General features: G+C 52.2%; 1 protein-coding gene across 1 annotated transcript in view; it reads left to right on the top strand.

The window, feature by feature from the left end:
* NRG2 (neuregulin 2) overlaps positions 1–12,219 on the top strand; it is a 152,747-nt gene that overhangs the window by 97,260 nt on the left and 43,268 nt on the right. Inside the window, exon 2 of the mRNA XM_040078567.1 lies at positions 539–710. Within this exon, the coding sequence (XP_039934501.1) occupies positions 539–710 (172 nt within the window). The remainder of the gene's footprint in view (positions 1–538; positions 711–12,219) is intronic.

Raw genomic sequence — 12,219 nt, 5'->3', positions numbered from 1 at the left:
GTGCTACACAAGGTCTTTGCAGCAGAGATGGAGCATTTGGGGCACAGGGCCCTGCTCCCTGTGATCTGTCTCTGCTCCACCCGCAGTAAAAACATTCTGGCTGGGGCTGCTAGGGCTGTGGGGTCAGCAACACACCCGTGGCAGCCACAGAGGTCATGTAGGTGCTGGTAATCTGCAGCAGCAATGGCAAGGAGCAGGGGGAAAATATTCTCTGGAGAGCTTGAGCTGGTGTGTGCTGGGAGCTCAGCAAACCTGTGCAGGAACAGGAGACCCAGAGGTCCTGCATGCATGGGCAGGGCTGCTGTGGAACCATCAAATCTGGTCATGTGGAGCCTCCAGAGCCAGGGGCTCCCTCTGTCCCCCATGTGGATGGAGTTTCTGACTTCCCTGTGTGCGGTTTTCCTGGGCAGCCCCTCTCCATCATCTCCTGGCAGGGGGGCAGCAGGAGCTCTGCCCAGAGGAGGGGGATTGGGGGGCTCCAGATGTGCCTGTACAGCTCTGACAGAGGTTTCACAGTGTCCCCTCTCTCTTTCCATAGCTGTCCCTCCCAAACTGAAGAAGCTGAAAAGCCCAAACGTTCATGTGGGTGAGAAGATCTCCCTGAAATGTGAGGCGACTGCTGGAAACCCTCAGCCATCCTACAAATGGTTTAAAGACGGGAAAGAGCTGAAGAAGAGCAAAGACATCCGGATCAAGTATGGGAATGGGAAGTAAGTACGACACGGGGCTGCTCTCCCAGTGTTGGGGCCATCTGGCCGGAGGTGCTGCTGTGCTCCCCAAGTCCCTGCTGAGCTCCCTCAGAGCCACAGGCCCATGCTCTGCCCAGTTACCGTGCAACATCCCCAGTGTCCTCAGGGAGAAGTGGGGAGAGGAGCAGGGCATGCACAGGGAAGATGTTGGGTTTTTGATGGGCTGTCCTGGAGGCCGTGGATACCTGAGACTGGTGTCCTGTGATGTGGGGAGACAAGGCTTTCCCTGGTGGCTGTGGGCAGCTCGGGTAGCCTGGGGTGACTCCTGCTCTGTGATTTGGGGGTTGGATGCAGAAGGTTCCCAAGCCCAGCTGTTGCCCCATCACTCAGCAGCAGGGCTGTGGGAGGAATTGGTTTGTTCCCTTCTGAATTTGGGTGGACACAGAAGCATCTAAGGCCAGTGAAAAATCACGGAGTGACAAATTAGGGTTGGAAGGGACCTCTGGAGATCATCCAGTCCAATCCCCCTGCCAAGGCAGGGTCACCCGGAGCAGGTGACACAGGAATGTGTCCAGGTGGGGCTGGAATATCTCCAGAGAGGGAGACTCCACACGTCCCTGGGCAGGCGTTGCAGTCTTCTGCTGCCACCCTCAGCGTAAAGAAGTTCTTCCTCATGTTGAGATGGAACTTTTCATGGTTTTGTTTATGGCCATTACTCCTTGTCCTCTCACTGGGCACCACTGAAAAGAGTCTGGCACCATCCTTTGACATCCCTTGGAGATACTGATATGCACGAATGGGATTCCTTCTCCATCTTGTCTCTCCTCCACTGAGCAGGGCTGAGATGCCAGAGAACCTCACAACAGCGACCAGGGGTCACTGCCACCTGCAGAGACCTTGTCTTGTGCAAACCCTTTCATCTGTCCACCCAGGGCGAGTCCCCTCACGTCTGCCCCACCCAGCAAAGCTCTCAGCGGCTCTCAGTGACCGTCACCCTCAGGGCCGCCTCGCTCAGACACTGCTAAAACACCTGCAGAAAGAGGCCCCAGTGTCCAAGCTGAGGGGTTCTCACGGGGAAGGGATTGAAATGAATCCATGTTGATATTTCTCGAGGCCCAATATTTACAGATGACGTCTCTTAAATTTTTTCTGTAATCATGACGATGCATTCAGACGTCCCGACCTACCCAGCAACAGTCAGCTGGCCACTGCCTGACCCCTTGGAAAATTTGATACTATTTCTTTGCTAACATACAATTGTGGGTGTGTGAATAAAGCTCATTATGGATTTGATAGAGTAGCAATTTTTAATTTTAAAAGCCACTACTAATCAGAAAAATCAGTCGCTGCTTGAACGGGGCGTTGCCAATTGCTCCAATTTAATTTCAGTCCCGCTGAGTTTGGTTTCAGAGTCACACCCAAGATGGTTGACCTCCTTTGTAATCGTCCTAGGACTGGTGGCAGTTTGGGGATGCGGCAGTGAGGTGGTCAGTGGATGGAGGATAAGCGGGTGCTGTCTGCCTGGGGAGGGCTCTGGGCGTGCAGGCAGCAGAGGCAGGGCAGAGCTGTGCCTGTCTCACTCTTCTGCTGCCCTCACTGTTTCTTTGTGGCCCTTGTCAGTCCCGGGCCTGGGTAGTTTAGCAGTGAGTGCTGGGGCTGAGCTGTCCTGGGGAAATGTCTGCAGCACACTCTGGAGCTAGGGAACTCTGCCTGTCCAGCCCTGGCGGCTGGCAGGGGTGTTGGGGGGCAATTTCCCTCTGAGCTACAGAGCAACCAGCCCCAGACCAGACACCCAGCTGGGCGGAGGGATCCTCCCACGGCGCTGCCCTGCCGTGCTCCCAGTTATCCCAGTCCTTCCTCGCCTCCTGGCACCCCCGTGTCCAGCACGAAGCTGTGACAGGACGGCATCCCACCCGCAGCCCTGCAGGGGGACCAGGGTCAGAGACACTGGGCGCTCCCTGGGCCAGGGTCGGAGACAAATGGAAGGGAGTTGGTCCCCTTTCCTCAGGACACTGCTGTCAAGTAATAATTTTGCATTTACCGGTTTCCGTGGCAACGTGTTGGCTCTCCAGTGAGAAGCCAAAGATGTGTGGTGCTGGAAGGGCTTCCTGCTGGCAAAATAAGCCCAAGGATAAACATTTTAAGGAAAGCTGAGCACCTGCCTCCTCCAGTGTCTGAAATTCCCTCAGCAGCAAAGATGTGAGCCCAAAGCTTCCCCAGAATTGCTGCCCATCCCGGCTTCTCCTCCCTGCTGCCATTAAAATGTGCCTGTCTTGTGCTGGGACCAGGCTATGGAGACTGGATCGAGCAGGAACAACGGGAAATGGCCTCAAGCTGTGCTAAGGGGGATTTGGATATTAGGGAGAACACCTTCACTGAAATGGTGGTCAGGCTTTGGAATGGGCTACCCAGGGAAGCGGTGGGAGTGTTCAAAAATGCATAGATGTGTTATTTGGGGACATGGTTTATTGCCTTGGCCGTGCTGGGGGAATGGCTGGACTCGGTGATCTCACAAGGCTTTTCCAACCTAAATGATTCTGTCATTTTGTGGGACAGCTGTGAGATAATCACCCCTCAGTGGGCATTTTCCCCTTGTTTGGCAGCGCAGGAACGCTTCTCTGAGAGGATCTGGATGGGTCTGGGCACTCTGGCATTCCCACCTCCGTCCCCTGCACCGGGACCCAGAGCTGAAAACCTCGAGGCAGAGTGTCCACTGGCATTGGACCTGCCTCCCTCTGGTCTTGACTGCATGGAACAAACACTAAAACTGCTCAGAGCAGGCTGAGGGTTGAGGGAGCCCTCATGACTTTGATGTCTTCATTATGCAGCTGGTGGGGACAAGTTTACTGGAGGGACATGTGATATGAGTGTAGATCATTACTTCCAGCATGTTGGGAGGGGTCTCCAGGGAAGAACAAGCATCCCAAACTGTAAATCTCTGAAAGGAGATCTTACTCTATAACGATTATTTTAACAATAATGGGATTTATACATCTGGCTCCACTTAGAGTAAACACTGGTCTCCAGATAATCCTCTGCGCTTCCTTTCGGTTCAGAGTGGGGATTTCGTAGGGCCAGAGATGGAGCACTGGGGAGAGACCTTCACAGGGAAAGGACACATGGCAAAAACTTCTCAGGCTGTGCAGGACCTGCCAGGTGCACGGGATCATTTTTTTAGAAGTGTAATCCAAAGACCTAATAGAGTTTTCTGCTGGAGCCAGACAAAAGGAACCCTTCCAGCAAAGTGGTGTCCATGGTGTTTCCCTTGGCCCTGTGAGGTCCTGGCAGAGATGGGCACAGCTGAAATCTGTCTCCAGCTCTTTAGCATGCGTAGGGTTAGGATGGGAGACAAGAACATGGTTGCCCTCTGTGATTCATTCCTGGCTTTCCTCCCCATGTGTTCAAAGAGGCTTGAGGTTTTTGACTAGAAAGTATGACTGAAGCACTTATTTTTCGTGATCAGGCTTTCGTCTGATCTCTAGAATAGGGGATCTCTTTCAAAATAAGGGATGTATATCTTGTAAAGAGGGGAGGAGCACTTAACTGCATGTCAGCCCTTCAGCTTTTCCATCAATCATTTTCCCTTTTCTTTTAAAACTTACTGGCAAAACTTCTGGTGCCATCAGGCAAAGGAGTCAAATTTTTTTCAATGGATTTTTGCTGGAGGGAGGGGAACAATTCTGATTCCTCCTTTCTGAACTTCATGTTCCATCTGCAATTAGTGGCAGGCTGGGGCAAGCCTGGCTTGCACGAAGGGGAAAGATCTTTAAGGTGGAAGAAATTATTGGCTGGAATTTTATCTCCATCTCCATTTAAATCAAACACAGTTGATGGGGAACCCGGAGAAATTACCCACAAAGAATAGTCCGTGGTAGTGGAAGTACAGCCTAGTGAATGGCTTTCCCCCCAGGCTGCCAAAGCGATGCCGTTTTTGGCTGTCTGAGGTCTGATGGAGGCTGCTGGCTCCCACGAAATTCAGGTTGGGCTTTGACTTTCTGACGATCCTGGCAAATGGTCAAATGCCAGCTGTGGAGGAAGCCCAGGGAGTTTTTGCTTGTGGAGGTGTAGAGAACCTTCCCCTTTGGATGTCAAGCTCAAGGCTCAGCCTGGGACGTGCAGATGTTCAGCTGGAGCCCAGGAGCCTGGTAGTCCCCGAGCTGTGCCTGTCCTTACAGCCCTTTCCTTTTGTGTGCTCTTCTACCGAGGGACACTGCTGGGGTGATGAAGTAGGCGTATCATTAGATTGGAGAGGGTTGGCAGTTCAGTTTGGGACAGGCTGACCATATGACATCCCTTGGGAGTGGTGTCCTACTTTCAGTATCACCAGGAATCCCTATTGTTAGCCTGTAAGTGGAGCCAAGGGATACCCTCCTCTCCTGTTTCTGTACAGTAGTCCCTCAGGCCATGCCACTTGAGCAGATTCATTGCTGGGGTCTTCCTTGTAGGGCTCCCAGTTGTAGATTATTCCCCACCCACAATGAATGGGGCTGTGGTCTTCCCTGTACAGCTCACTGCGCTGGAATGAAGGCAAAAAAAAAATTAAAAAAATAAAATAAAATAATAATAATGCCAAAGCAGCAGGGGAAAGAGAGTGCCAATAAAGATAAATGATTTCCTAATTAAGCCTGGAGACAAGGAGGGGCAAAGAGGACTGTTGAAGCCTTGTGGGAGCCAGAGTGAACCCAAGCAGGCTATACCACCACTCTGGCAGGGGTCTTCGGGCTGACATTTTTAAACAAAGGAAAAAGCTCATTTGACAATGGATCTTGCAAGAGCAATTCCAGATGCCTTGAAGCGAAGACTCTTCTCAAGCACCGGTGTTGTTATAATCACCAGGGGAGCTGCTGCCTTGCTAACTCTCACGATGTCATTATAAGTCTCCGATATTTGGGATCTGGTTTTAGCTGCTGAAGGCACTTTATTGGAGGGGGGTGTGAAGGAGAGCATCTCCTTTGTTTGTTTGCTTGTTGTTTTAGAGGAGATGATGGACATCATCTTGGCCAATGCACCTGGGACTGAACCAGGGAATTTGAGAACTGAAAGGAGAAGCAGTTGGGTCTTGAGCTTGAACAATCCACAAGCTTTGCAAGTTGGGGCTCCTGAGAGAGTCAAGGAATGGACATTTAATCAAACCTGACTGCATTATAGCTGCTATCAAGTCACGGTCGGTTGCTGGGCTGCTTCAGCTGATGAGCTCTGCAAACTTAGAGGTGCAAGGAGCTTTATGTGCCTGGAATTTTGTGTGGTTTTTCCAGCCATGTTGGCTGCCTACAAAAACAAAACAAAAAAAATCTCTCTCTACAGACCTTCGCCCACTGCGGTTGCAAAATGTCACAGATTAGGTCGAGGCCCTCACTGAGACAAGAGCTGAAACCCCATTCATCCTGTTTAAGTTAAAACGTTTTACCTTTGGGAAGGAGGGCTGCGGTGAGGGCTGAGGCTGCTGGCAGTTCACACAGCACATCACAGACCTGCAGGCATGAATTTGCCACGGAGCAGACACCGCTGAGGATCTGTGACATGTACCAGCTGCAGAAAAATGGCCTGGGGAGAAGAGAATGACATGAGGAGACCCAAAACTTTACCTAGATCTCTTGCACACCCAGTGTAGGACCACAGTGGTCTTTCACAGAAGTTTTGAGGAACAGCTCCCTGCCCATGTGGAGGTGCCACCCCCCTTCCCATGATCTCTGTTCCCCAAAATGCTTTTTCCTGGTATCAGTATTTGCAGTCTGGCTCTGCCCATCTCCATTCCTGGGCTCTGCCCAGGGCTGTCCCCATGACAGCTGCTCTTAGTACAGCACCTCCCTCTCCTCGTTGATTCTTTATAACTGATGTGCTCTGCTTTAAAGGTCCTCTCAGGCCTTCCTCCCCACTTTTGGCAGTCCCCGAAGTTTTGGTCCTGCCTCTGATTTGCCCAGCACATCAACCTTCACCTAATGTGTCATCCACTTTAAACCAGGATCTCTGTGCCCTCTCCTCAGCAGCACTGGCCCTCTTTTCCCTCCCTGCACAGACCCAGCTCATGGTTTGGTTGCTGAGGTGGTGAGACCTGGGCACCGCAGGGGCCTTGTCTCTGTACTGAGGTCACACACTCTGGGATAGCGAGGTGCCTGTTCCACATTCGGTGCTGGGAAGTCCCTGGCTCTTGGGACACTGCTCCTGTATGAGTTCACAGGAAAGAGGGAAAGAACCTGCTGGGAGCTGGCCTCAGAGTACTGCCCCAGGACCTACATTTTCTCAAAGAAATTAAAATCCTGGCATTGGGGTTGGAGGAACATTCACAGGATGGATCAATTGCCTTCAGTTCCAGGAGAAGTAATACAAAGGACCCTGCAATGACATTGGGTCTGTGCCTCAGCCAGAGCCCAAACTCAGCTTTTACTCATTTACTGACGTCACACCCTGGCAGGTGCCACAGCCTGGCCTGGCACAGAGAGCAGCAGCAGCAGCACACAGGGATTTGCCTCTCCACACAGCAGCCACAAAGTCCACTGCAGGCACTGGTGTGGCTGTGTGTCACTGCCTCTGCTGCCCCACACCTCTCCCCATTGCCAGAACAGCCCTGGCTGCATTTGAGCCTGGAGGGGTTGCACAAGTGACCCTGCTCTTTGGAGTGTACTTATCGATCTTCTCCCCTCTTGTTGACACTGCCCAGAAGTAACTCGCCCTCGCTCTGAGAGCAGTGTCAGTGTCAGCTCTGCAGAGTGAGGACTGGGAGAGTCTTCCTCTTAAAATCAGCCTGTCCCAAGCCTGGGCACAGAGAGACCACAGCACTGCTGAGCAGAGAAGGGGCAAATCTGCTTTTCAGGTTAGAACAGCGCTTTGATGTTGGGGAAGAGGGGTAGGAGAGAGCAGGTAGAGTGGGTCAGGGGATGGCTGGTCCTGTCCTGGGCACTGCAAGGACATTATGTGTCTCCCTCAATCCCAGCAGGTTAGGCACAGGGTGGGTCAGATGATGGTGTGAGGGGAGGAAGGGAGATAGAGAAGGGATGATGGCCAAGCTGAAAACTCCGAACCTGCCTGTCCCTACCCCTCTTATTTGACTGCTTTGCTTGAGGGCATTTCTGTCCCCTTTCCCGTTTGTTCTTTCTGTAGCTGATACTGAGCTGGCCAGATGATGCTCTGGAGCGCAGAGCAGCCAGCACAGGACACTTGTTTTCCTCAAGCACTGTGAGCGCAGCCGTCCTGCCCAGCCCTGCTGTGCTCTGCTGAGCACAGCTGGAAGGCAGGGAAGAGATCAGGGGGCTGTGCAAGGAACAGGATGCTCCTGGCTGCTCCTGCCCTGCCAGACAAAGGGGCTTTGCCATGGCCATCCCCACACTGCCCTTGCATTGCAGGGATTCCCTCTGCCTGAATTTATCCCACTGAGTGCTGGGGACGATGAACGTGCCCCCCCAGAGCCCCTGCCCCAGCCGGTGTGGCTGCCCGGTGTTCGATGGCTGCTGGACAACCCTCGTGGTTTGTAAGCTGGATACACCCTGAATCTTCTTGCCAATCATTAACCTGCTCTTTCAGGGCAAATGCAGCTCGGTGAGAGTGCCAGGGCAGCACGTAGGCACCAATTAAATCCCTGGCAGGATGCAAGCAGTGCACGTTACAGCAATCGCTGGCATTGCTGCTCTCGGCAATGCCAGTGTGCCTCCTGCCTCCGGCTCTCCGTGCAGGCAGGGGGGAATGGAGTTAATGGGTGACCACAGCAGGGCATCCAGCGTGTCCTTTGCAAGGGTCATGTTTTGGAATTTCCTTTCCCTGGAGTTTCAGGTGTGTTTACTATGTGCAGTGCTCTTCACTGACAATTTCGGGGCCGTACATGGAGTAGTCTCCAAGTTCTCTCCATCAGCTTATTCCTTGACTTCTTTGTTACTTACGTGTTAGTTACCCTATTTTTAGAAGACTAGTAAAATACTACAACAGTAGTAATCCTAGAGCTATTCTAGTCCAGAATGATGCAGAAGTGGCTGAACTCACCCAGGGAACACAGAGTCCTCAGTGTAGGTGTCTCGGGGGCAGCTCGTGGCAGCTGCTCTCCCGATCCCATGCTCTGACATGAATGGCTTGCTGAGGAGATGACCTGGGAAGATGGCCCCATTTCCACTTGGCACTAGGTAAGAGGGGAAAAACGATTCAAGCTTGACCAAAGTGCTGGTGGGAACATGACTGCTGTCATGAGAAGTTCCTCCTTGGCTCGGATGCAGGGCCTGTTTCTTCTCCTCTCACTGCACTGGAGGCCTCAGGGCCTGAGCTCACATTTAGATGTCTAAATTACAGCCGATGAGGACACCCTCCCCAGCCAGAATTTGCCAGGATCTTTGTGTAGGTCCTGGCCAAGGGCTGATCTCCCTGTTTCCCATTGTAGTCTGGAGATTGGCACTGAAGAGGGTGATTTACTCATCCCTCCAAACTGCCCTCTGGGGGACTCTTTTCTCTTGGCCAGAAAGGTATTTTGGGGGATCTTCTTTTGGCCAGGCTGAAGGTCTCCTTGTGAATCCTATCCCTCAGAGCTTGCAGACAGCATATTCCCCGTGGCTTATCCCTCCACTGGCACTACAGGAGATAATTAGTGCGTGGCTAAGTCATATGTGCTGAGGGTCAGGGAAGACAATGAGGCAGATTTTCCCCCGGAGTAAAGAGATGTCAACAGAGTTGCACTGCAGCGAAATGATGGGAGCTGTCAGTGACCCTGGCCCTTTCACTGAGCAAACAGCCCGGGGCAGCGCCTTCCCCCAGAAGAATGGCATCGTCTGGCAGCCAGGCACCCTTGTGAGCGCACACGTAGGGCTCTCCCAGGGCCTGCTGTCCCCAGGAGACACTGCCCAGGAGCCTCCATCCCAACCTCCTGTGACCAGTGCGACTCCTTGGAGGCCACTCCTCGGTGTGTCTGTAAAACCAGCCCTCAGCAGGGCAAAGTACCTGCCCTTGGGGACAGCAGCGGGAAGAACGCAACTTTGAAAAGCTGATTTCCAAAGCAGGTTTGTGATACTTCAGGAGCGCTGGGAGATAGTAGTATAGAATAGTAAAATGGTCACCTTTGGCACACACAGATCAGGAGAGGACTTGTCCCTTTGCTGTCCTTCAGCTCAGTTCTTCCAGAGCACAGGCATTATCCATGTTCATTGAAAGGCCTGTGGTTAACGCTGTGAAGCAAGTATCTCTCTGGCTGTTTCTTGGAATAGGGAAATTCTCTTTACATTTATGCTCCACATGAAAGCCGATCCATATCTCCAACCTTCATCTCCTTTCCCCTGAGTCTGTCACCAGACGTTATACAGCACAGTGTGGAGACCAAGAGGGGCCACACCATTGGCCTGGGCTATGAAAAGCAAGAAAAAGCTCTTGGTTTTTCAAGGGGATCTTAACAGCCCAGGGTAATTTAAACAAGTTGTGATGGCAAAAATAAGCTCTTTTGACAGTACAAGTCTTGTGCATTAAAACACAGTAATCCCCTCTGGTTTCACCTTGATGTTGTTCTGCTCCAAATGCCAACATCACTCTTTATTCTGCTCACATTCCTCTCCAGTTCCAGGTAAAAGACCAAAAGTCTCTCCCCCTGTTGTTGGAGCTGAGTCTGTCAAGTGTGGCCCCTTTTGTGGCACTAGCAACTCCCTAATTCCTGTCTTCGGGACTTACACCCCCTTATCTGTAAAAGATCACATACCTAGGTGATACTCTAGTGCAGCAGTGGATTTTTCCAGTTGCTCCACCTGGTGAAATGTGCTGTGGATTGACATTGCCATGCAGCCAATTATCATTAGAACATCTGTGCTCTGGCAGCTGAAGGCAGCGTGTCCATTGATGCTCTCAGCTCTGCCCTGGCAGAGAGCCCCAGCGTGCTGAAGTGCCAGGGTGATGTTTTCTATGGACTCTGAGTTAGAGCCTCGCTCTTCCAAGCTGCTTTCAGCATGTGCTGCCTGCAATGCAGCCTGTCCGAGAGCTGGTTTGTAAAACAAATGGTGTATTCTGGCAGAGAGGGTTGAGACAGCTGGGAGAAAGTAATGGCTGGGCTGGGAGCTGTCTTGGAGTTGCATTCTGGAGCCATCTCGCCCTTTTGATGAACATTTCCACCCCTTCCTCTATGGAGGGAGTGGGGATCATGCTCCTCAACAAGGTGCTGCAGCCCTGCAGAGCCCACCCCCCATCAGGCACCCATTGTCCCTCCCAGGGAGGTGCAGGAACCAACAGCCACAGGGCAGCAACAGGCCCTGGATGCCCTTCAATGTCCTTCAATGTCCTTCAATGTCCTTCAATGTCCTTCAATGTCCTTAAATACCTCTCTCTTGTGTGTTACCTGACTCGAGGCAGCACAGCAGTGAGGGCCATGATGCCCAAGGCTGCCACAGGCCCTGCTGAGAGATGAGAACTTTCAGAGGATGGTGTTGAGCTGGGAGTCAAGGCAGCATCAGCCCTCTTATTGAGGCCCCCATGTTGGAATGTGTTCGCCCAAGTCACTGCACAAATGGATTGGGGGAGACCTACAGTTAGAGGGAATCAAGAGGTCTTTGCATACTGTCAACATTCATTTAAAAATTGCTCCACATGTGGCCTCAGCTCATGCAATTGAACACTTGACCGCATCCTGTAAAACAGGGCAGCGCCTGTTTCCTGGGAGCTCTACCAAGTCGTTTCCAAGTGCTTTTAATTTACTAATATAACTAGTGAGATGTTCCTGCTGCGTCCTTGCGCCTTGCCTCCCAGGAGAACAGCTTGTCAGGGTGTTAAAAAGATGCCAGTGTGCTTCTGTGAAGGGCTTCCTATGGACAATGATCTGCACAGCCCAAAGAAAAGTCCTTCTCGGATGACACGTGTAACATTGCAACTATGTCCAAGGCTAATGATTATTTTCCACATAAATGGAATTATATTTGCCTTCAGCAACATCGGCCACTGGGACCTCTTTCTAAAGCTGGCAGCGCTTCCAAGGCTCTAAATAAAGTGACACAGACCTGAGGTGAAAGCTTCGGGTAGGAAGCAGGCGGAGATGTTCTCATGAGAAGAGCAGACAGGGTGGGTTTTGATAAGATGGCTGAAATGGAAGAAAATGTAGCAAACCAGAGGGTCTCATGTGGGAGCCCCGCTGCGGTCTCATGAGTGGCACTCAGTGTGTGTTGAAGGCTCCTATGGATCCCTGCTAAAATGGGCAACAAAAGGTTTTGCCTGTTAGTCAGAGCCATCCCAGAGAATGAGTCATAGCCAGTGGGAAATGCGATGCTCCTTCCCGCAGTGCCGCAGAGCTCTGCCGCAGAGCTGCTCCCACTGCCACGGACGAGCAGCACAGGCTGGGAGGTGGCACGGGCAGTGAGGTGGCACGGGCAGTGAGGTGGCACGGGCAGTTGTCACACCCACCCTCTCCTGCTCCTTGGAGGCACGTCTGGCTGGTGAAATGAGTGTATGCAGCTCAGCCACACACGTCTGTGGTCCATTGGAGCATGTGTCTGGGGAACACGAGGTGCTTGCTCTTTTTTTAGGTCCAGATGGAGCTGCCAGTGATCAGTCCAGGGCAATCCCCAGGGATTGGGTGTGCAGGCTGGAG

The sequence above is a fragment of the Hirundo rustica genome, chromosome 14 (genome assembly GCF_015227805.2).
Source record: "Hirundo rustica isolate bHirRus1 chromosome 14, bHirRus1.pri.v3, whole genome shotgun sequence".
NCBI lineage: Eukaryota > Metazoa > Chordata > Aves > Passeriformes > Hirundinidae > Hirundo > Hirundo rustica.
This window is presented reverse-complemented; position numbering and strand designations above follow the sequence as displayed.